This window comes from Canis lupus, chromosome 11 (assembly GCF_048164855.1).
Source record: "Canis lupus baileyi chromosome 11, mCanLup2.hap1, whole genome shotgun sequence".
NCBI lineage: Eukaryota > Metazoa > Chordata > Mammalia > Carnivora > Canidae > Canis > Canis lupus.
In genome coordinates, this window is record NC_132848.1 from 2,143,654 (window position 1) to 2,167,531 (window position 23,878).

The window sequence follows — 23,878 nt, forward strand, 5'->3', positions numbered from 1 at the left end:
AAAAAAGATGCCCACAGAAGCACACAGCAAGTTATAATGGCAGAGCTAGCTGTGGGAACTGGGCTACCTGGTTCTTCTCCACTCTGCCTCTTTCTCCCTTTTTTTCTTCTATTGCTGGGGCACTGCGGTCTTGAATGTGATAACAAACACCAGTCAGTTGAGAAAATGGCTTTCTTTTGACCTGCAACCTCCCTCCTGTTCTGGCCAATCAGGCCTTACCCTGAATATCCTGAGTTTGGCTCCTATCTGGGGCAAAGGCATGTTACAGTTTACAGAGCCCTGGGGATGTGCCAGGGGAACCCAACCAGATTTTCCAGCTTGCATAACCTGAACAGATCCTGGGGACAGAATGAGGGCAGCACATGCCCATGAGTCAGCTCCATCCGCCATTTGGCCCCCGCGAAGCTGTGATCTGAGACATGTCCCCCCTTCTGCCCTCCCCTCTCCCCTCTAAACCTTCAACTGCCACCTTCAACTGCCAGTGCCCCAGAACTCAGGACATCGGCACCACCTGTTCCTCTACCCCACATAAAACTACAGGGCTGTAGGACCTGTGCCCTCTGGCCGGATTCCATACACCCTCCCCACCCTGGCAAAGAGAAAATTGACAAGTAGAACACAGGGAACAAAGTCCCGTCACAGGGGTAAGAGACTCCTGTCTGCAGCACTGGAGGAAGAAAAAAAACCAGTGCCTCGAGTCAGTGGGTCATGGATGCCCTGGTCTGCCTGCTGCAGCTGCTGCTGCTGCTCCTGACGCTGCCCCTGCACCTGATGGCTCTACTGGGCTGCTGGCAGCCCCTGTGCAAAGCCTACTTCCCCTACCTAATGGCTGTGCTGACGGCCAAGGGCAACCGCAAGATGGAGCGTAAGAAACAGGAGCTCTTTGGCCAGATAAACAGGCTTACAGGAGCCTCCGGGAAGGTGGCCTTGCTGGAGCTGGGCTGTGGCACCGGGGCCAACTTCCAGTTCTACCCAGCGGGCTGCAGGATCACCTGCCTGGACCCAAATCCCCACTTCGAGAAGTTCTTGACAAAGAGCATGGCTGAGAACAGGCATCTCCAATATGAACAGTTTGTGGTGGCTTCCGGAGAGGACATGAGACAAGTGGCTGACAGCTCCATGGATGTGGTGGTCAGCACCCTGGTGCTGTGCTCTGTGCAGAGTCCGAGGAGGGTCCTGCAGGAGGTCAAGAGAGTGCTGAGGCCGGTGAGCAGGACGGAGCGGGAATGGGCGAGGGGCAGGCGACCACCGAGCTGGCCACTCCAGGGTAGGGGATGCGGTGTCCTAGCACTTTCCACCCCCCTCTGCTGGTAAGGGGCGAATGCGAGCAGCGAGCAGCGCCTCCCTGGGGCAGACAGGGTGCCAGGGTGCCGTGGAAGCACACAGGAGAGCCACCTGATGGGGGTGGGGGGACACCTAAGGAGGTGATGTTTACATTGAGACCTGAGACATTAAACAGAATGTGGAGGAGCAGGGAAAGTAAGAGCGTTCTAGATGGAGATGTTTGAGGAAATAGAATCCATAAGATTTCGAACTGGGTGTGAAAGGAGTTTAGGATGGTTTCCAGGTTTCTGGCATGAGTGACTGGTGGAGGGCAAGTGGGAGGGTAGAGGGAAGTGTCATTTGCTGAAATGAGAGAAACCTGCCTGGGACCTGGTTAGGTCTGAGATGCCACCGAGACAGGCCGGCAGAAAAGCCATAGAGGCAGTTGGAGGCCCAGATCCAGAAGTCAGAAAAAGATGTTGCCTGCACATAGAGATTTGGATGTCACCGGCTTGTAGTCGGTAGATTCAGAGCACCAGGGTGCAGGAGATCTTCTAGAGAGGGTTCAGCAAGGAGAGAAGGGCTGAGTCCATCAGGAGTCAGGTGCAAGATTTCCCTGGGACGTTGGCCAAAGCATAAGGTTGGATTGAACGCGTCTGAGTCAGAAGGTGGCGCCTCCGTATACAGCAAGACCTCTGCTCCTGTCTCTCCGTGTCCGTCTGTCTGCCCTCTGGCCACCATCCCCACTGGCAGCTTCTGAGGGGGAGGGTAAGAGCCAGGAGCCACAGGAAAAGTCCAGAGCACAATGATTTGCTCCATAAACCTGCAGACCAGCAACCCCTGCTTCCCTAAGAGGTTTGACCAGGCGCGACCAGGGGGCTGCAGGTGAGGTGAGAGGAAGGTTTTGGAATGGAGCCCAGAAGTGACACTAACTCTCTCTTCTCTGCCAGGGAGGACTGTTCCTTTTCTGGGAGCATGTGGCTGAGCCACGTGGAAGCTGGGCCTTCCTGTGGCAGCAAGTTGTAGAGCCCACCTGGAAACACATCGGGGATGGCTGCTGCCTCACCAGGGAGACTTGGAAGGATCTCGAGAGTGCCCAGTTCTCCCACCTCCAGATGGAACAACAACCCCCTCCCTTCAAGTGGTTGCCTGTTGGGCCCCACATCATGGGGAAGGCTGTGAAATAACTCTTGCCCAAGTCCAGCCTCGGGCCGGGCCGAGCAATCCCGCCTACCGGCGGAGTCTGTCTTCTACTGAGAGGGATCCAGGCAGAGAAGCCACGCTCCCCATCACCCCCTCTTCTCCCTTCTCCTATCTCTGCCACAGGTCTCACTTCAATCCTTCCTTCCAAGGTGGAAAAGCTCTATTTCCTATCTGGCTGCAGGAAGGAAAGTGACATCCTGTCCTATCCCTGACTGCGAATTCCTAGGCTGGGTCTCCCACTTTTTGCCCACCCACTGCTAGAGCAGTTCCCTGTCGCTTTCCCTTGTTCCCCTAGTAAAGCTCCCCCTCGTCTTTGCCTGAGACCACATCCATGTGCCTCCAGGAGCTCATCACAAAAGTCATCATACGTGCACCCCTGCTGGCCCCCAGCCCTCCCTCTCGCTACCACCTCTGCCCTGAGCCCTGGGGGTGCAAAGAAGCAGCCGTCTCCTGGGGACCCTGGACGAGGAGGAGCAGGACTCAACAAAGAAGCCAGAGGTTTTATCCTGAAATATTTTTTAATAAATAGACAAAATCCACTAGATTGATGCACCAAACTAAGGTCAGAAGAGACAGGAAACAGGGAGGAAAGAGCCCCTGAGTCAGCAACACAACCTCCTCCCCACCCTTCTGGGCTTAAGGCACTTTCAGGGGGACAAGTCCTTGGGGCCCAGTTAAACGGGGTAAATGGAGAGGGAGGAATCGAGGTCCCTGCTCCCACTTTTGCGTCAGGACATCGCTGCCCTTCCCCTGTCCCACAGCCCCTTCCTGATATACTGCCCTCATCTCAGTGTTCTAAGGGTAAGTGTTGGGGGGCGCTCCTTGTAAGGGTGCAGGGAGACACCTATGCCTCATCCTGATGGGACACCAGCAACCCACTCTACCATCTTCATCCCAAGGAGCCATGTCCGAGGAAAGGGTGGAGGGGACACAGCGAGCTAGGCGGTGCTTGACATGGGATGCCCATCGGAGCCTGGCTCAGGGTGCCCATCTGCAGCCAGGATGGGGTGTGCATCGGGGCCCTCCCGGCGGGGGCTGCCCCAGTTGTTCCTCAGAATGGTGCCTGTCTTCTCCTCCTTGAACTGCTGCCGGTCTTCCCGCGGGATCTTCACCGCGTGGTACTGGGGTACAGTGGCCTCGGGGTACCGTGCCCGCTTGAAGAATCCCATCTGTAAGGACCCCAGGTCAGGCATGAGGACCCTGCAGGCCTGAGGCCCCTGGAGCAGACGCCCAGCACAGCTCAGCGCCTTGCCTCCACCATCAGTGGGACGGAGAGCACCAACTGCCGCAGACCTGGACGCCAGGTCGGACCGCACCCAGGGCGGTGCGCGTCCCCCACAGGTGCCACAGTGAATGCTGGGCCCCCAGGTCCTCACTCACAGTGAGAGAGACCAGGAGGGGCCAAAGGTGCAGGACCAAGGACATCTCCCTTGGCTCCTGAAAGGGGGTTGAAAACGGAACAGCAGGACTGCTGTCCCCGCCCAAGTTTTTATGAGACCCAGTAGCATGCCCCAAGACGTAAAGGAGATCTGAGGTCTCCCTAGACCCCTGCATACTCGGAATGACTCCTCTCAAGCTTCAGACACACACCCTGTGTCCTCAAACAGCATCCTCCCCGGGGCGGTGCCCTCCTGTCCATGAATATGGTGGCCTAGCTGCTCCCTGCATCGTGAACATGCGGGCTCTTAGGCACCAAGGTGGAAACGTGCCCCTTGCACACTCACACTCAGGCTCCCCCGAGACTCACATGCTCAGACTGCACAGCATGTCCTTGCACGTTTTTCTCTGCACACTCGTGCCCACAGAAAAGCCATGCACGGCACCCTGCCGCACTCCCACATGCTCATATTACATGAGCCCAGCCACCCCTCCCGATATGCCTCAGGTTGGGTATACTCACCCTTAGGATCTCACCCTTAGAATTACCTTCCGCCCCTTTTCCTAGAACTCACATCACCCTTGTGCAATCTCATTTCTTGGTCCCCTGAATGCTGGGGGCTGTGCTCACACTCACACTCACACACACAAACATATGCATACGCACACACATGCACACACACAATTACCCCACAGTCCCTGGGCCCCCAGCTTCCACGGCCGAGGGCTGCACAGCCAGATGGGCCCGGTGATAGTTGGTGGGAAAAGATGAGCTCTGACTGCTCCGATGGAAGAAGCCACACTGGGATGTCAAGGGGTGGGGGAGCAAAAGAGGTGGAGGACGGGAAGACTCAGGAAGCATAGAGGCCCTCATCTCTACTCTGTCCCCCTTCCATGAAACCAGGAGCAGGGATTCTGGAGCCAGTTTCACGAAGGTATGAATCTCCCCAAAGACTGGCCAGGCTCCCAACAGTTAGGACGTTCATCATGAGGCCTGGTCCACTGATGACTCACATTCGCCAAACAGTGAGCTTGGTCTGCAACTGGTCCAGGGAAGACCAGGGGCAGTTTTCCACGAGGGCCCAAAGCCCGGATGGTTCCCCGTAGCCCAGATGTGGCATTTGGTTCAGGGTGTGATGACTGGTGGTGGATGGGAGTCCCTGTACTGACCTGTGCACGCGTGTGCTTTTACATGGAACCCCAGACCCAAACGGGATTGTCTACACTCTTGTGTACGAAGATGGGCCCATGTAGAGCCTGGGACGTGGAGGTTCTGAGTCCAGTCCTAGAGGTTGGTCTCCACGCTGTTGTGTCTTCTCTGTCAGTTTCCTTCCCAGCCTTCCCTGCCATGCTCTCGCTAAATCAGACCCCACTTCCCTGCTTCCATGACTCTGCCTCCCATGGTCCCACCCACCTCGTCTCCCACATCCAGATCCCATGACTCCACCTTCTTCTGGGCTGGCCACCTGCTGTCATGGCTTCTCACCTCTGAACCCTCACTGCACGATCTTGCCTTCGTGCCTACTGCCTTGTCCTTACACAAGGCTCATGTCCCCCACTAGACTACCAAGTCCCTGAGGACAAGACCTGTATCTGACTTCTCTCTGAAACATTCAGAGCCCGACAGAGTCCCTGGGACATACAAGTGTTCAATGCAAGTGGGCTGAATAAATGAGAGAGAGGGTGGGAAAGAGAACCATAGCATGAAAGGCCACCTGCCCAACAGGGAGGCCCAGCCCCTGGCAGCCCCACCTCCCCAACCCTCACCTTCCACATGAGCAGCACCAGCAGCGCCAGCACCAGTAGTCCCGCCAGCACAGCCAGGAGGATGACCCACCAGGGGACTCCTTCTGCCACCACAGCCACGGGGTCCAGGTAAACCATCACTGGGATCTGGGGAATGAAGGGTTAGGGGAACAAGGGCTGGAGCAAAGAGAAGGAAGAGCTTCCCCACCCCAACTTCCCCAGGCCTGCAGCTCACCACTGTGGAGGCATCTCTAAGCACCAAGTTCTTGATAGATGACTTCACGGTGATATTGGCTCGGACAGTCACTTCCAGGGACTTCACAGCTGAGTACTCCTAAGGGAGCAGAGGAGGCCAGCCTTCTCCCACATGCCCCATGCCCCCCGCCCCAGCTCCGGAAATTGTAAAAGGAATGGCGTCCAATGCAGAGGGCATTTCTGCCTGTCTCGGGTTAAGAGCAGGCTGCATCCGGCCAGGGAGAAGGCTGGAAGGGCAGTGAGCCCCAGAGGGCCTGCTGGGGAAGAAGATGCCAGCCAGCACCACCACAGTGCTCTTACCTCCAAGAAGGTGCTGTTCCAGAGGCGGCCCCACACATGCAGCACAGCGGCGCGGTCAAAGCTATATAGAGGGCAGCTGAACACCACACAGTTGGCAGTGCCCCGGGCACAGTCCTAGGGGCCAGGACAGGCAGGGCTCTGAGCCAGCTGGCCCCAGCCCACTGAGCCTCCGCAGGGCCCAGCACCCTCACATAGAGACACAGAGTCTGCCTGCAGACTTCACTCCATCCCTCCATGAGCTCCCGCACCTTAGATCCCCTTTTGCCCTTGTTCCTCATTCATATCTCTCCCATTTTCCTTATCCAACCTCAAACTCGCCTCCTCCAGAAAGTCTCCCCAAACTAACCCCATGGTCCAAAAGAGCAGCCTACCCCAAATTTGGTCTATCTGGCTTTGAAACACATGAGGAGCAGGGAGGAGGTCTCCCATTTGACAGCAGCAACACAGTAACTTCCCCAATTAATGCTTACGTTATATAATAACGGCCCCATTTACTGAGCACCTCTTGTCTGCAAGGTACTTATTAAAGCTTCACAGCTGTCCTGCAAGATGCATATTATTATCATCCCCATTTTCCAAATTAAAGTTCAAAGAGGCCAGGTGTAGGGTGCCTGACTGGCTCAGTCCATAGAGCATGTAACTCTTGACTTCAGGGTCATGAGTTCGAGCCCCATGCTGGCCAAAGAAAAATATTTTTTTTGACAAACTGTTTATTGAATTTTATGTCACTACAGGGTATCTCTTATTGTAGCCTAGGTTTCCGGGAATCAGGGAGGTGGCAAAGTGGCGATGGTGAATTTGGGAATCTGGTCTCTAAAAAGTACCTGCCGCTCTACCCCTCATTCTACAATGGCTGCCAGGCGAAAGGAAATTACTTTAAAAAGAGAGAGAGAGGGCAGCCAGGGTGGCACAGCGGTCTGGCACCGCCTTCGGCCCAGGGTGTGATCCTGGAGACCCAGGATCGAATCCCATGTCAGGCTCCCTGCATGGAGCCTGCTCTCCTTCGGCCTGCTCTCCTTCGGCCCTCTCTCTGGGTCTCTCATGAATAAATAAATAAAACTTTAAAAAAAATAAAAATAGGGGATCCCTGGGTGGTGCAGTGGTTTAGCGCCTGCCTTTGGCCCAGGGCGCGATCCTGGAGATCCGGGATCGGATCCCACATCGGGTTCCCAGTGCATGGAGCCTGCTTCTCCCTCAGCCTGTGTCTCTGCCTGTGTGTGTGTGTGTGTGTGTGTGTGTGTGTGTGTGTGTGTGTGACTATCATAAGTAAATAAAAAATTAAAATAATAATAATAAAAAAATAAAAAATAAAATAAAAACAAAATAAAAAGAGAGAAAGAGGCACCTGGCTGGCTCAGTCAGTGGAGCATGAGACTCTTGATCTTGGGGTTGTAAGTTCAAGCACCACACTGGGTGTGGAGGTTACTTAAAAATAAGATTTAAAAAAAAAAAAAAAAAAAAAAAAGAGGCCCTGTGACCCGGCTCAGGTTGCACAGCTAGCAAAGCTGAGAAGTGGAAGAAGAGATACTTGAATCCAGGTCCATGTTGGGCAAAGCCACACTCCTGTGCTAAGCCCAAACCCACTGAAGGAAGAGGCGGCTGTCGTACCCTGTCCCCCAGCATCTCCTGGGACAGCTGGGGGACAGGGTACTTAAGCCCTGCTCTGTCCAGGTCTGACCTAACTCCATTCAGCTCAACACATCCACTTATTTTTTTTTTAAGATTTTATTTATTTATTCACAAGAGACAGAGACAGGCAGAGACACAGACAGAGGGAGAATCAGGCTCCATCCAGGGAGCCCAATGTGGGACTGGATCCCGGGTCTCCAGGATCATGCCCTGGGCTGAAGGCGGCGCTAAACCGCTGAGCCACAGGGCTGCCCATCCACCACATCTTTCAACAGGCCAGCCCCTTGGACACCCAGCCCCCGAAAGCTCATGTGCGTCAGCGCCCCCCGTCACGTCACCAACACCCCCGCCCCACATTCTGACTGTACCATGTTTGCCCTGCCCTCACCAGGGTGATGTTTTTCTTCTTCTCAGCAGAGGACACTGGCCACCAGGATGTGCTGGGCTCCAGATGCTCAGGATGCTCCTCCTGCTTGGGCTGCTCCAGTTCCCGCCGCCTCCTATCCCTGCTGTCCACATCCTGGACGCAGGCAGTGGGAGCAGTGAGCGTCCCTCCAAACACAGCCACCCCGAGAGGGCATCTCCTCCCCACATCCTTCCCCCTGGCTCCCCACGACATCTTCCCAAAATCTAACCCCTGTCACCCTGCCTCAACGGCCCTAACCACTCTGCCTAAGCCTCACCAGATGGAGGATGTTGGGCCTTGGGGAACAGAGGCCCTTCCGCCTGGGCCCCTGCCCGCCCTCCAGCTCCACTCGCATGGGGTACAGCAGCCACTTCCCGTTGGCAATCTCATGGGGCCACATGATGTTGAGGAAGGCAGAGCCCAGGGTGTTAAGTGACTGGCCTTGGTTGGAGACCTGTGGGCACAAGGGAGTGTGAAGGGATGGCGCTCAGTTTCGGAGCAGGCCCGAAATCTGCAGAGACAGAAGGGACAAGGGCTGAGGGAAAGGCATCAGGAAGCAGAATCGCAACAAGGACTTGGGATCCTAAGGCCTCACCAGGCATCATTCTCCTGCCCACCCCAAAACCAGGAAGGTCTGGACATGTCCCTGCGAGACTGCAGAGGCCCCAGCTAACCAAGGGCAGAGTTCTAAGGAGAGATATAAGCCCGCCTTCACTGCCCCCATCCCCCAGCTAAGGCCCCTCACAGAAAAGCTTCCCTGTGCCCTCATGGCCTATCCAGTCGGACAGGTGAGATGTCTATACAGGGATGACCAGGAAGTGGTCAAGTGAGGCCCCAAACACACAACTGGCCGCAATCAAGGTCCAGGAGTGAGAGGAGGCCTTGAACCCACTGGACCATCAAACCGCCATAGGCCAGGAGAACCACAGCTCTTGGGACATGTCTCAGCCTCTGTCTGTGTCAAGGAGGGAGGGGCCTTACAGGACACTCACCGTGACCTCATACTTGACCTTGCTGCCTATATCCCGCTCAGACTTCATGGCGCTCTCACCGCGCACCACACCAGAGAAGAAAAGCTGCTGGGGAACGGCCACCCTAGCATGGACAGGTCAAAATGGGGGCTGAGGAGGCCCAGGGCCTGGCCAATCGGACAGGGGAGCAACACCCACCCCTCTGACCGGTCTGCCCATGCAGACAGAGCTTACCCTGCAATGGACAGTGGCAGCTCAATGAAGACACGCGCTCGGACGGAGATGAGATGCAGGTCCTGCTCACTGATCCTGGCATGCGGGCAGGAGCGGGCATGGGTAGTGGGGCACAGGCACCGCCCCAAGGGCTCCGATGAAGGCAGCAGAGCCCCATCCAAGTGGCACCGGCCCAGCTGCCCCTTCCCTCACCACCCCCTGGCCCACCAGGCTTACGTAGCCAACAGCAGCTCCACTTCCAGCTCTGTGGTCTCAATAGTGATCCCTGAGGTGCTAAGGATGAGGTAAAAAGTGACCTAGGCCAGGAGTGGGGAGCAATGTGAGTCAGGGAAGGCTAGGGGCTGGAGAAGGGGTCAGGGCTTAGAGATGCACTCGGACAGGGATAAGTGCTGATGTGCCAACCTGGGCACCTCTCTTCATGGGGTTCCCCAGCTCGCACTCCACATGGGAGGCATTCTCGTTGGACACGCAGAGCGGCTTCTCCTGCGGCGGGGAGAGAAGGAGAGGTCAGCCGGGGTTACTGGAGCCTCCGAGCACCCCAACCCCCGCCACAGGTCCTCACCGCAGGGTCCAGGGCTCGGACTCCTGAGTAGTGCAGAGAGGCAGGGAGGGTGACCAGAAGCTGGGCTTCGTGAGCATCATCCCCATCAGCCTGGGGCTGGGCTGGATCCGAAGGCAGGTTGGTGACTGTGAGCTCCAGGCCAATGACGGGCTGCCCACTCAGGGCAAACAGGGCTGTTGTCCCGTCCGCATCCCTGGAGGTCAGATCCCACTCAGTCTTGATCTGAACACTTCCCTCTCCTGCCTCCACTCCCCGAGTCTCTCCTCCTGCTGGCTGCCCCACAGTTCCCTCCACCCCAGTCCAGGCCTCAGGTCTTCCCAGCCCAAGAGACCGCTGTTCCGGTCCGAGCTCCCTTACTTGCTCACCTGAGGCAGCTAAGTCAATCACTCTAGGCCCCCATTTTCCATCCACAAAGCAGCTAATAACAAGCCCTACATCGCTGGGTTAGGAAGACTAGGGAGTGCGCTGCGCATCAGCTGCACCCTATTCTGTGTCTCGTCAAGGCTCTTCCTTGCCAGGAGGGCCTCTGGGCCCCATCACTGACCCTCCGCCCTCCTGAGGGGGCTTCCTTTTCTTCCTTGAACTCTTGCCTTCCCCCTGTACCCCACCCCGGCTCCCCCTCACATGGGCAGAGGCTGGAACTCCGAGTCGCTGACCCGGGCGCAGAAGCGGGCCTGGACCAGCTGCAGATTGCTCTGGCAGACCTTGTCCTCGCCACAGCCTTGCTTCAGGAAGTGGATCTGGGGGGAGATGCGAGGAGAGGCTCATTCCCGGGTCAGGCGGGCGAGGTGGGACGGCGCTCAGCCCTCAGATCTGCTGCTTGCCCCAGCGTGGTACTGAGCCGCCCACCGGCCACCCTGAGCCACGGCCCCCCCACCTCGGTACAAGTGTGAAGACACTGAGGTGGAGGCCCGCAGGCCAGCCCTGACCACACTTCCCCAGCGTCCCTTGCTGGGGAATCCAGAACGGATCCCGGGCTTAGAATGTGAAGAGAAGTGAAGGGCATCACCCCCGGACTGCCCAGGAGAGCCCTACAAGGAGCTTCGCGCTCCCCCCTCCAGCTGATAGGGACAGAAGTGACCTAAGGACCTGGAGTCGCGTCTGAAGATGGCTGATCCCCGTCAGCCCTGAATGAAAGGGTGGAACCGAGGCCCGGTGTCCCTTCTAACTAGGAACACGTAATCAGTTGGGCCATTTTCCATTTTGGGGTCTACTTGTCACAGCACCTAGCAACATGAGGAATTACTGGGGTAGCGTGTGAAGGAGTTTCAGAAGCTCTGAATGCTTGTCACTGTGAAGGATGGTGACATTACTCCTTCCAGCTCCCTCTCCTGAGCTCACCTCTGTCCGTTGTGTGCTGGACTGGTGAGCATTGAGGATGGGGGCCACTGGGGGCAGCCCCTGGCCAGGAGCCTGTCGCCGGAGCCGCGGGGTCTGAAGATTGTAGGACAGAGTCACCACAATGGCCCGAAGCTTGTCTTTGACATTCTCCTGGGAAGAGGAAAGATGGACACAGATACTAGAACAATCCTCAGGCCCCAGCCAGACCTAGGACAGGTTCTGAAAGCTGCCAAGAAGCTCGAGGAGATGAAAGAGAGAGGTAGAGACCAGAATGAGGGAGAGGGAGAGCAACTGGCATGGAAAAGGGAAGAGACCAGGATCTAGGACATTGAGGACCAGATGTGACAAGGGAACCTGCCATCTCCACCTCCATGGAGGACAGAACTTGTACTCTGGACACAGAAGGCAGAAGACACAAGAAGGCAACAGGTGAGGAGGAGATCAGCCCATCAGGGAGGCTTCCCCAAAAGTTTAAATCAAAGAATGAAGTGTGAGCATGTTAAGGAAGCAGCTAAAAGGAACCAAAGAAAAGAAGTCAGGCGATGACAATGACCTCCCCCACTCCCCACCCCCGCCAAGGGGCCAGTGTCCACCTGTAGCTGGAACATGGTGTCTCCACAGACTCGGTCATGCTGGTGCTTCAGCCACACAGTGCCTGAAGACTGGTGCTTGGGGTCGTCTGGGCCACGGCTCAGGAAGGTCACACGGGGGACCTGGCCCCGGAGCCTCCTGTCTGTGTCCCCATCTAACACATAATCCAGGGCTGTGGCATGTGGGGAGAAGAGAGGAGCCAGTGAGCTGGGGAACTGCACTAATCTGACCCTGTCTCCAAGATGCCCTCTGTCCACCTCAGAGTGACCCACCCTGAAACCCAACAGGGTGGAAAATTGGAGGGGACCTCACTCACCCACAATAGGGCTGTAGCTGCTGGGTGTTGCGATGTAGCTGAAACAGACCCTCAGGTCCACACTGGGTGGGGGGGGGGCAAGGGTGGCTCCTGAGGCAGGCAAGGCTGACGGGCCAACGCCTCACTCCTGCCCCAGCCCAGCCCCCCAGCCCCACACTGGGCAGAGAAAGGGAGGATGGGGGAAAGCGGACCCTGAAATCTCCCTGCCTCCCCTTGGATCCTGCCTCACCAGACCAAGTGGCCAGCAGCGCAGTTGGGCTGCTCCAGGTCAATGGTTCGGGGAGCGATGAAGACCTCATGGGAGACTTGAAGGATGGGTCTGGCCCTGGGAATGGCGAGTGGAGCACAAGAAACAAGAGACTCTCAGGCAGGGAAAGGGAGGAGCTGGCCTCAGGGAGGCAGAGGAGAGGAGAGGAGGGGAAGGGGCCCACCTGAAGAGCACAGCAGTGTCGGCCAGGGAGCCAACCAGCAGGTCCGGGTAATGGTTCCCATCCACATCCAGGCCACCCGACAGGGAATAGCCAAAGCTCTTTACGCCCACAGCCTCACCCTCCAGCACCTGCAGGACCATCCCATCAGCTTCCCCACAGCATCACCACCAGCTCCACCCCCTGCCCTCCGCTGTTGTGCCCCCCAGACTGCCCACACCCATTCCCTCCACACCTCATCCCAAGACCCCCCCTCACCTGGGAAGGTTTGACGACAACCCCTAGGCTGCTCCCATGGTAGATAAAGACTTTCCCATCCCCATCAAAGGGAGCCCCCACAGCAATATCTGTGGGCACAGGAAAAAGCTAATCAGACTGGGGTAGGGCTGGGGAGGGGGGTCATGCAGACCCCAACTTTCCCTCAGCCATTCACTTCCATGTAATATGTTCTCTATTTTATTGAGAGGCTACTAAGTCCCGGGCACCTTCCTCTCCCTGCCAGCACCTTACACACATCATTTTTAAGCCTCTTGGCTGCTCTCTGCAGATCTTAACCAGCTCCAAAAGTTTACCTGTACAAGGTCACAAAGCTGGTAAATGGTAAAGCTCAGATGGGAGCCCAGGTTGCTTCTCTCCTAGAGCTTTCCCCCTTAAGCTCTGAGGCATTCCCCCTGCCACCCCCCTACCCCTGCCCTGCCTCTGCCCTTCCCCTGTCCCCTCCCCCACTCCCCACCCCCAAGGCTTTCCAGTTCCCAGTCACACCTGCAAAGCCGTCTTGGTTGAGGTCTCCCAAGACAGCCAGGCTGATCCCGAACATGGAGTCAGGGGAACCACACAGCCGGAGAGGGGACACCCCAGCCCAGTGACCTCCCTGGTTCAGGTACACATAGACAGCACCCCCCAGCTCTTCTTGGCGCTCAAAGAAGTAGGGGGCACCCACTACCAGGTCTGTCCAGCTATGGAGAGAGGGAAACTGGTCAGTGTGGCTTCCTCCCCAGCCATGGGAGCCAGAAAGATGCCAGAGGCCCAGCACCCCCCAGGCTGCACTCTCCTGTGCCCACTCTCACCCATCGTTGTTGAGATCGGCCACAGCCAGTGAGTAGCCAAAGCCAGATGTCAGGCGCTCCCCAGACAGCATGACTTCGGGCACCAGGCGGCTGGCGCTGTCTTTGCGCAGAATGACCACAGCTCCCTTGTGGTTGGCACGAGGGGCCCCTGCCACAAAGCTCAGCTCCTCTGCACGCACCAGACCCTTCCCCGAGTCAATGGAGAAACCTGGGTGGAGGGACTTACCAGTGAGCACTCCCCAAAAGCCTCAGGAGCCAAGGTGTGACCAGGCTCCCCCCAGTGGGCCCCCTCCTCAGGGGTCTGGAGCCAAAAGGTATAGGTGCCCGCCAAACTAGCACCACCACAACTGGACTGCTCTGCCTCCCCCTCCGGAGACCCAGCTGCCCTCCCACAGCCCAGACTACAGTTTGGCACAAGAAGTGCCATGCGTCAGCCTCGGGGCCTGGGGAAGAAAGAGCAAGGCAATGGCCAGGAAGGCCAGCTGCCTGGGAAACAGCTGAGCAGGGCACCACGTGCGAGACTCCCAGGGAGCTGCTCTCCCCTCTGCACACCCACGAGGCCCCAGCCCCATCTAATGCACCTACTTTGCTCCCACTCCCACCATGCTGGCAGGGAGAGGAAGTCTTCACGTGGACAGGGGGGAGAGATGGGGAAGTGGGAAAGACCTTGATTCACCCAAACATCACCCAGGTCTGGTTTCCTCCCCCTCTGCAAAGGGGAGAGGAGACAATGAGAGGTACTTACCAACAAGGCTAGACCTCTCTCTGGCATGAGCTAATCATCCAGCCCTCTGAGAAACTCTCACTAGAGCTCTAGCCCCTTTCTCTCCCAATCCAGGCTCAGCCCACATAGTTCTTCCTCCAGGGAGACCCCCATTCACAGCCCCCTAGGTCATCCCCCTTGGGACATCTTCTCAGGCCTGCTCACTGGGCCCATTTCGTCTTGGAAATTTGGGCCCAATATGTATTTCCCTGAGTGTGCATTGGTGAGGGCAGGGCAGGGCAGGAGAGGAGGGGAGGCCAGGCCAAGCCCCCAGGGCCCAGGGGGACATGGTGGGAGCTTACAAACCTAAGTAGCTATTCAAGGCCAAGTCTCCGGCTGGTCCTGGGAGCCGGTCAGCGGGATCCAAAGTTTTATACACCAGCTGGTCAGGGTCTGAGCTATCAATGTTGGTCACAAAGAGCAACCCTGCGGGGGGCGGGTGGGGGAAGACACCAAGGACGGGACATCCAGAGGAGGGGCCACAGAGTGGGGAGGTAGAGACAGACATAAAGGCAAGAAGGAGGAAGAAGAGGAGGTGGAGAAAGCATAGGAGAGAGACAAAGAGACCAGCAAGATAAGAATCAGAGACGGAAAGACAGAGAGAGACCGGAGAGGAGCCAGAGACAGAGCCAGAGCCAGAGACAGAAGGATGGGAGTGTGGAGAGGGAGGACAAGAGAGAGTAGAGGGTTAGAGCAGCTCTGGGCCAGGGAGGGGTCCCTACCAAAGTAGCTGTTGGCAGGGACTGGGATGAGGCGGGGGTCCTGCTCCTTTTCTCCCCCCGCCTCGTAGGGCCCGTCGTCCAGGTGCGCCAGGTCCACCGAGCCCGGCGCACAGAGCTCCACCCTGGCAGTGCCTGCAAGGACAGACCTGTTAGTGCCCAGGGCGGGGGGGGTGGGGTGGGGGGCTCCTCTGGGGCCATGCGCCAGCCGGACAGGCACACAGGGAAGCCCGTCCTGTCCTCCGCAGCCCCATGCCCACCCCTTCCCCGGCCCAAGCCTGCAGGTCCCCCGGACTTGCCACCGCACTCACCGAGTGGCAGCTCAGCCAGGGTGTGCGGAGACAGGAATGGGAGTGATGAGGTGGGGGCTGGGGTGTCGGAGCGGGCCCAGCCGTGCATGTGGGCTCATGCCAGCAGGGTGAGGAGCGCTCGGCCATTCGAAGGACAGAAGACACCCCATTTGCGTGTGCGCTGGCTCGGCTGGCCTGGGACACGAGGCGGTGCCCGGGGCCGCAGGGGGAACGTGTGGGCGTGCCTGGCCACGCGCTGCCCCCAGTCCCAGCTCTGAGGTCAGAGGACATTTTGGGTCCCTTCTCCCCTCCCCAAGGAGTGACTCACCCTTCCAGTTATAGGTTCCCGGGGCCCCAAAGAGGAGGTAGTGGCTGTCGGGGGAGAAGGCGGCAGCTGTGCCCTGCTGGCAGAACCCAAACTGTTCGTGGCCCTGGGGGCGCCCCTCACAGAACTTCCACTCCCCGCCATCCAGTTCATCGCGGGCGGCCAGGTCTTGGCTCAGCACGAAGCAGCGGCCGATCACATCCCTGGTCTCCAGGATCTGGTCTACTCGCTGCCGCGCCTCGTACCGGTGCGCGCAGGTCTGCAGGAGGAGGCAACGCGGGTGGGCGCACCTGCAGACGTCTGCGGAGCACCACTTCCGAGCATGCACAGCGCAGCGACATGGGTCACTTGGGTACCACCCCGCCCAGCGTCAGGCAATGCACACGCCCTGGCCCTACACTCACTCCCTCGTCCCCGCAGGAAGCGGCCTTGTTCCCGCTCTGCCCTGGCAGGCACTCGAGGCAGGACTAAGCTGGCACACAGCCCCCAGACCCGCCGGACCTCTGTCCCCACCGGGCCAAGCTGTCCTGCCTCTGGGCCTTTGTAAGTGCCCCCACTTTGCCCTCAAAGAACTCCCCTCGCTGTGCGCTGGGAGCATTGCTCATTCTCCGAAGGCTGCCTGACACCTCCACCCTCTCTCCACGCCTCCCTTGGACGTTCACGCACTGGGGACTGGACTGCTCACATAACATTGGCCACATTCTGCGCACCGCGACTCACAGTAGTGTGTTTGTGCATATCAGTGATGATACAGAGAAACAGAGAATGAGTCTCCATAACGATGCGGTCGGCTTTTTGAGCCCTGGACCAGGCTTTACACTTCGTGTCTCAGTAACTAGCACAAGCCTGATGCTTAAAAGGTTCTCAGTAAGAGTTTAACAAATGGGGGCGCCTGGGGGGTCAGCGGTTGAGCATCTGCCTTCGGCTCAGGGTGTGATCCCAGGGTCCTGGGATCGAGTCCCACATTGGGCTCCCTGCATGGAGCCTGCTTCTCCCTCTGCCTGTGTCTCTGCCTCTCTCTCTGTGTGTGTCTCTCATGAATAAATAAATAAAATCTTTTTTAAAAATCTTTAAAATTAAAAAAAAAGAGTTTGACAAATGGACAGATGGACGGTTAGATGGTTTTAAATTTGTAGGGACACATACTGTGTCTTGTAACTTTGGTCCTGGGAATCAGGCCATCGTACCACACTCAAGCACACCTGAGCACAGGGACATATGGTTTGTGCCATATACACACACACACACCTTGCACACAGTCCCAAGAAGTGGTACTCACGACAATCTTCCCCCCAGGTCCCTGACTCCGAACGCTGACTCCCAACCACTGGTTCTCCTTACTCTCCTTCTGCACATCAGCTAGAGGCAGGACAGTGGGAATGAGGAGAGGGAAGAGGAGGCCAAGTCCTCTCCTTCCCCTTCCTGTGCCACACGCCCCCAACCCTGCAGGGTCTACACCTCCACGGTCGATGTCCACTCTGTAGCAGTCAGTCTCTTCCAGGCTCAGGGGGCAAGCAAAGAGGCCTCCGGTGCGATTCGCCTGCTGCCCGGGCAGAGCCAGGGCCTGCGGAGCACCCACCAGCAGCCTGCACAGCGGAGCAGGGGCAGGGGTTAGCAGCCGGAGTGCTGTGCCTCCCCAGCACTGCTCAGGCCCAGCCCCTCCCAACCAAGTGAGTGTTGAAGAACTAAGGAGGAGCGCTGGAAGTCCATTTCCCTGAGTCCTGGCAAGGGCAAATTAATACCATGCAATCATCACATTACATAAGCACAGACACACATATGCCCTGGATGAGGGCCCACACGCACTGTAGACACACACACACACACACACACACACACACACGTGTGTGCACACATGCCAAACCAAGTGGCCTGGCCAGCACAGCTAGTTTGAAAGAACCGCCTGTTCCCAGCACCTGTTCCTGACCAGGCCTTCCCTACCCACGTCCTGGCCCATCCCCAAGCTCTGCCCTCCTCCCCAAGCCCAGTCCAGTTGGAACCCACCCAGAAATGCCAAGAATGCTGAGAGCAAAAGTAACAGCGTCCCAGGCTGGCACCACGAGGTGGTCCAGGCACCAGCTTCAGAAGCCAAGGAAGAGGCTAGATCCGGGCCTGTTTCCCCTTCGTCAGGGACCCAACGGAGACCCCATCCCCCCAGCAACACTGCCAACCCAGGATTGTCTCAGTCACTCCAGCTGGCATGGAGGTAGGGGCAAGTTTCTCATCTGTCTCCAGTCCTACCCCCATTTTTCTGCCCATACCCTGAATCCCCTTCCCCATTGTTCCTTGTCCTCCCCACATCCATGATTTTCCCCATTCCTCCCACCCTCCCTGCCCCCAACCCTATCCTCTCCCTTACCTCCCCCTCAGACACTTTCCCAGCTAGAACTTTCTTGGCAGGACAATTTTCCATGATCACAGCCAAGGCTTCTTCCCCAGGGGAGGACTATGCTGGGAATGGAGGTTGCCTGGGTCCCCTGGGGCTGAGCCCCAGGCTGGGAGCGAACGAAGGGGTAAGGTGAGGTGACTGGCACCCAGCTGACTACAAGGATCTCTCTCCACAGAAGGAGGGACTCAGAAGTAGACGCAGGGCAAACCTCAAGGCCTCTGTCCCAGTCTTTCCTCCGTCTCCCTTGCTGGGGGACAAGGCCCAAAGTTGTGTCAGACAATATTGCAGACAGGCATCTATGGGGTACTCTGCCAGTTCTGAGGGGGAGGGGAGGGCACAGAGCCACTCTCCCTTCCCACAGCTCTGGTCTCTTAGCAGCTGTCATCCCGCGTCAGAGCCAGTGTCCAGGGAGAGGAGGGGGCGGGGAGTGGCAAGGAAGCGGGCATGGTCGGTTGGCACTCATTACCAGCCTGTGTATTGAGACCCTATCACCTGCCAAGCCCTGTGTCAGGCACTGGTGAGACAAGGAAGTAACATTTATTCGGCACCCACTGTGGGTCAGTCCCTAGGCTAGATGCCAGGGATATGAGGACCTAACGTTTGTCACCCTCTGCCTATGCTCCAGGCATCAAGCTAGGCAACCTACATGCATTCTCTCATTTAAGCTTCCCAACAATCCTATGTGAGGATTCTTCCCGTGTCTTTCAGATGAGGAGACTCACTGAGACACGTTAAGAAGGATGCTGGAATTCAAATCCACATCTGCCCAATTTCAAAACCCATGCATCTTCCACCATATGCAACCAAATGATGAGCCATCTCCAGAATACCGAGACCACTCCAAAACAAAAAACAAAACCAGTAGGAAGGGGACGGGAGGGTATCCCACACAGAAAAGGAAACCTGGTGGCGTGGCCAATCTTGAGACAAGTCCGCAGTACCCCCAACACACACCTCCAAACTCAGAGATGGCCATCTCTTGGAGGACTGAGGCTCCCTTGTTCATCTTTGTGCTTGCCCCGTTGGATGCATGTGGACTCATCTGTAGAACATGCACGTTATGTGGGCTCACAGGCACACCCACTGCCTCGCCTGGTCAGCTCATAGCTAAGCACCAGGAAAAGCTACAATCAGCGCTCAGTGTTCACATCTCCCCTAGAGGTCTAGAGTAGGGAGGAGAGTGGAGGGAAGGGTTCCACAGGGAGGAAAGGAGCCGGCGCATACACATGCCCAGCCTCACTCTCAGTGGGGAACAGACCAGCCTGCCCTCCCTGGAACAGCCTCTCTAGTCCCTCCACCTCTGCCCCAGCCACACACTTTTCTGGCTTCGTCTCACAAACCCCAGCCACCCAGGCCTCTGGACAGAACACGAGCCACAGCTGTAGCCACTGCAGACAAAAGCTAGAGCGTGTCAGCAGCTGGGGGCAGAGGGATTCCCTGAGAGCCTAGCTAAGTGGAAGCAAAGGAGTAGCCCACTACCACTGCACCTCTCAATTCTGCATGCGCTCGAAGGCTCTGACCGAGGCCTGCCCTCCCTGACTCTCAATCTGGGTGGCCCTCTGGGGAGGGTGCTTGGCCTGAAAGCTGACTCAGCCAGGGGGATCTAGCCAAGCCTTTGGATCCAGGCTTGCAGCAAGGTGCTATAGCTATTCTCTAGCTCTTTGGAGCACGACATGATACGGGAATAACAGTGCTAACACTTCCAGAGCACTCCCTCTGGGCCTTACGCTATTCTAATGGTTTTATATATACTAAGAATTCTTAAACTCCACAACCACTCTATCTGGGAGTCCTACTGTTTAACGCCGTTTTACAGTTGGAAGATACAAATGAGGCTGAAACCACAGAGCAAAGAAGGTTTGACATCAAAGTCTCATCCAAGAGCAAGACTGAAAGACATCAAAATGGGTGAGGCTTTTCAATGGGTGGATGCTGGTGAAGGTGACCTGCAACTCAAAAGCTAGGGACTGAGCAAGGAACCTGGTGTCTCACATGCCACCAGGCAGCACAGCACCCCTTGCTGGAGCAAAAGCAGGCTTAGGCAGTCAGGCTCCTCTGGGAAAGCCCCCAGCTTGGCTTTGGGAGACCTATTCGGGGGCCACCTTCAGAGAGGAGGGGGAAATAACAAGAGACCAAGCTATTAAAAATAACCTAGAATTTGCCTGGAAATAGCTCAGAGAGTTCAGCATGTCCTAAAAAGGCCTCCAGTCCTGGAACTCTGGCAGATGGGGGAAGAAGGGAGGGAGGGAGGCAGAGATGGGGTAGGAAGCAGATAGAAGACTGAAGAAGAAATGAAGTCAGTTGCTTTTTATCTCTCCCAAAGTTTGGGGGAACCACTGACCATGCTCCCTGATGACAGGGGTAATGGAAGAAGAAAAATTGAGACCCAGCCTCTCCTCCCGGAACGGAACGGGAGGGAAGAGAAATGAGCTCCTGTCCCTAGCCTCTGCCCTCAGGCCAATAGTGCCGGGGAGGAGACAATCCCAGTGGACGGCATTGATCCCAGTAATGGACACTTAGTGTGGCTTAGGCCCTAGCCTAGGAAAGCAAAGCCCCCTGGCAGGAGGGGGTGGGAAGCTTTCTTCCCCTTGTCTCTCTTCATAAAATCATACGTGTAGCAGGAACCAATAGCACAGGAAACGTGACAGACACAGGCCCCACACACATGTGCCCATCTCCCATGCGTCTGAACTGATCAGAAAATAACTAGGATGGTTCTCTGCCCCTCACTCCTCCCTGCTTTCCCCCACTGCTGAGATTCCTAGACCTGGCAATTTCCTGAGGAGGAGGAAGGGGAACAACCTGGCCCAGCATCTGTCCTGGATCTCGCTCTCACTCCTGCTGCTGCTGCTGCTACAACTTTTGGGGGCTCTGTTTCCTGCCACTTTATCATCAAATCATCTACTACAGGTTGCCATAGTCTCCCAGGTCCTCTTCCAACCTTCCCATGCTCTTGAGTCACAGAACTAAATGGCAGGGCTCTCCTGGCCTCCAGTGTCCTCCTGTCTTCCCTCTATGCCATGGCGATGTTCTGATGGAGGTTATTTCTGGGGTCCACCCTCCATCCCTCCCATGGTGTCTTCAACGTCTTTCTCCTTTCCCTCTCCTCCTGCCCGAAGCGGAGACAAGAAGTCCAGTCCCCCTTCCTGACAGTATCCAGTCCTCTGAAGGAGGGGAAGTCACAGACCCCCGGGGCTGGAGCACGGATGCAAGTTTGGGGGAAAGGCAAAAGGAGAGAGTTCCCCGTCAAGAAAGGAACCTCGCTCTCCAACTCACCCCCAAAGCAAGCCCCTGATCTCAGGCCCTGAGGGCGCGCCTCCGGACCCGCGACCGAGGAGGCAAGGTTGAAGTGCGGGTTATCTACGGACAGCCTGAGTCGACGTGGGGTTGAAAAACGGAGAGATGGGGAAGGGGAGGGATGTGTGGCTCGGCACGGGGACCCTGGGCGGGTGCTGTGACTCACCAGCTCTGGGGTCGGGGCTGCAGCTGCCGGTGCAGAGCCACCGAGAAGCCGAAGAGGCTCCCCGGCTCGCCCTCCTTGCTCAGGGCGCCCGTCACGTCCAGATTGAAGGCGACAGCCCCCGGGGCGAGCAGCGCGGCCAGCAGGGAGCCAAGAAGGCATCGGATCCCGGGCGGCCCCCAGGGACCACGGCCCCGAGCCCCCGCCATACGGCGAACGCTGGGCGCGCTCCCCACGAGCGCAAAACACTCGCTGGTGCCGGAGCCCCAGGTCTCCCACGGCGGCTCTCCGATCTCGAGTCCCGCAGGTCTGAAGGGGCCTCGCAGTCCCTCTCCTCGCCACCCCCCTCCCGCCGCCAGGCCGCCCGGCGCCCCCAACACCCGCTAGGCGACTGCGGCAGCCGCAGCCCAGGCGTGCGTTCCGGCTCCCGCCTCCCCGCCCCCGGCCCCGGGAGCCCCGCCCCGGCCCCGCCCCCGCGCGGCAGGTGGAGACTTCGCGGCGTCGCAAAGGGGTGTCCAGGCTGGCGACCCTGGGCGGGAACCGGCCTCGCTCGCCCGCCCGCCTCCCCCCGCCACCCCCCCACCCCCGGCTTCGGCCCCGCCCCCGCCCCCGCCCCCGCCCCCGCCCGCGCGCTCCTGCCCTTCCCCCTACTCCGTCCCAAGCCCGGGAGTGGTGAGGGCGGCGCCCGAGAACGGGGACAGAGAGGACAAGTCCAGATAGAAAAAGACCGAAAAAGAGAAAGGAGGGTGAGAAACGAGAAGTGCGGGAGGCTGAAGGACAGGCTGGGGGGAGAGGCCGACCGCGAGATGAAAGGGGAGGGTCCTGTGTGGTCCTGGCGCTCCCTTCTCTCCAGGGTCGCGTAGGGCGCCCGGCGCGCTGCTCCAATCAAACGGTCCCATCCCACCCAGAGACCGGCAGCGACAACGGCTGTGCTAGCCACATCCCCAGCATTCAGGCGAACCGAGGAAAAGACAGAAACAAGAGGAGAGAGAAATTCAGCAGGTCTGGGGCGGAGAGCAAAGAAGGCGGGTAGAAACAAAGAGAAAAGAGAGAAAGAAGAGCGAGAGTTTGATCAATGAGGAATTGAGGGGGCGCCTGGCTGCCTCATCCGAAGAGCCAGCGATTCTTGACCTCGGGATGGCGAGTTCCAGTCCCACCTTGGGCGCAGAACTTGCCTAAATAAATAAATAAAAGGAATGGAACGAAGGGAGAAAAGAAAAATGACTGAAGTGATGGATACAGGAAGAGGAAATCAATTAAGCTGGGGAAAGGGAGTGAGGGGTCCAAGAAGAGCAAGGGCAAAGATGAAAAAGATTGGACCCAGAGGCAGAGACATGGAAAGGTTGTCTTCGGCTCTCAGGCCCCTTCCCTGAACTGACCGTTTCCCACCCTCGGACGGGGAGGGAATGGAGAAGGCAGTGCACCCCAGTCGGCACCAGGCGGGATCTGGGTGGGGCTTTGCAAGGATCTCCACCGGGACCAGCAGACCTGCCCCTCTTCCTCTCCCTTCCCGTCAGGCTGAGACAGAAGCAGAGGGAGGGGGGACATTTTCCAACCCTCTGCTATTTATAACTCCAATCCAGAAATGGGGCCCGGAGGAGAGATAGGAAATAATTTGGCACAACTGGAACCTCTCTTGCTCTCACCTCCCCTTCTCCCTGGGCGTTGGTCTTGTGTATATCCACCTGTCCTCTTTCCTCTCCCTATCTGGTTTTGTCTCCTCCCAAACTCTAATTTTGTCCCCCTTCTTGTCTCTATCACCTGGAACCCTTCTCCGATGATTTCTCAATGTCTCTAATGTCTCTGTCCCTACAACTCTCTCTCTCCTATCCTTAAGGTTTCATCTTCTCATGGGGCACCTCTGGCTCAGTCGGTAGAGCATGCGACTCTTCATCTCAGGGTTCTAAGATTGAGCCCCGTGCTAGGTGGAGAGATTACTTAAAAATGAAATCTTTAAAATATACTTTTTTTCTCTCCTCCCTCCCTTTCTTAAAAGCTCCAGTGCACTCTACCTAATTTCTCTTCCCATGCCCCTTTTGTCTCTCTTACTTCTTTGTCCAAGATTACCCTTTTTTTAATTTAAATTCAATTAGCCAACATGTAGAACATTCTTAGTTGCGGATGTAGAGTTCAGTGATTCATCAGTTGCACATAACACCCAGTGCTCATCACATCATGTGCCCTCCTTAATTCCCGTCACCCAGTCACCCCCTGCCCCCACTCACCTCCCCCAAGATTATACT

At 57.3% G+C, this 23,878-nt stretch overlaps 2 protein-coding genes across 8 annotated transcripts; one reads left to right on the forward strand and one right to left on the reverse strand.

The window, feature by feature from the left end:
- Nucleotides 1-609: 609 nt before the first annotated feature.
- Nucleotides 610-2,594, forward strand: TMT1B (thiol methyltransferase 1B). Its single transcript, XM_072842723.1, has 2 exons — nt 610-1,206; nt 2,214-2,594. The coding sequence occupies exons 1-2, from the start codon at nt 709-711 to the stop codon at nt 2,448-2,450; spliced, it is 735 nt and encodes a 244-aa protein (XP_072698824.1). The 5' UTR covers nt 610-708; the 3' UTR covers nt 2,451-2,594.
- A 371-nt stretch (nt 2,595-2,965) lies between these two features.
- Nucleotides 2,966-22,030, reverse strand: ITGA7 (integrin subunit alpha 7). Of its 7 annotated transcripts, none has more exons than XM_072842718.1 (27): nt 21,639-22,030; nt 17,245-17,372; nt 17,066-17,145; nt 15,790-16,045; nt 15,175-15,306; nt 14,759-14,878; nt 13,690-13,897; nt 13,385-13,578; nt 12,881-12,969; nt 12,626-12,753; nt 12,424-12,519; nt 12,195-12,256; nt 11,881-12,050; nt 11,288-11,437; nt 10,571-10,686; nt 9,947-10,139; nt 9,787-9,867; nt 9,601-9,680; nt 9,385-9,459; nt 9,172-9,274; nt 8,457-8,633; nt 8,162-8,293; nt 6,145-6,258; nt 5,825-5,923; nt 5,611-5,736; nt 4,533-4,645; nt 2,966-3,635 (listed from the first exon to the last, which is right to left on the reverse strand). In XM_072842718.1, exons 1-27 carry the CDS (start codon nt 21,842-21,844, stop codon nt 3,575-3,577), a joined length of 3,489 nt encoding a protein of 1,162 aa, XP_072698819.1. In that variant the 5' UTR covers nt 21,845-22,030; the 3' UTR covers nt 2,966-3,574. The 7 variants fall into 7 exon arrangements, with proteins under 7 accessions (XP_072698819.1, XP_072698823.1, XP_072698822.1 ...); XM_072842716.1 differs by lacking the exon at nt 2,966-3,635 and adding an exon at nt 3,973-4,128; XM_072842722.1 differs by lacking the exon at nt 15,175-15,306.
- Between the last annotated feature and the right edge of the window lie 1,848 nt (nt 22,031-23,878).

Excerpts from the sequence above, each read along its gene's own strand:
- TMT1B (XM_072842723.1), top strand. The coding sequence starts at position 709 with ATGGATGCCCTGGTCTGCCTGCTGCAGCTGCTGCTGCTGCTCCTGACG. Across the intron at positions 1,207-2,213 it reads TCAAGAGAGTGCTGAGGCCG|GGAGGACTGTTCCTTTTCTG; the intron begins GTGAGCAGGACG and ends CTTCTCTGCCAG.
- ITGA7 (XM_072842715.1), bottom strand. The coding sequence starts at position 21,844 with ATGGCGGGGGCTCGGGGCCGTGGTCCCTGGGGGCCGCCCGGGATCCGA. Across the intron at positions 12,754-12,880 it reads TTGTCGTCAAACCTTCCCAG|GTGCTGGAGGGTGAGGCTGT; the intron begins GTGAGGGGGGGT and ends ATGGTCCTGCAG. Across the intron at positions 6,259-8,161 it reads AGAAGAAAAACATCACCCTG|GACTGTGCCCGGGGCACTGC; the intron begins GTGAGGGCAGGG and ends CCTGGCCCCTAG.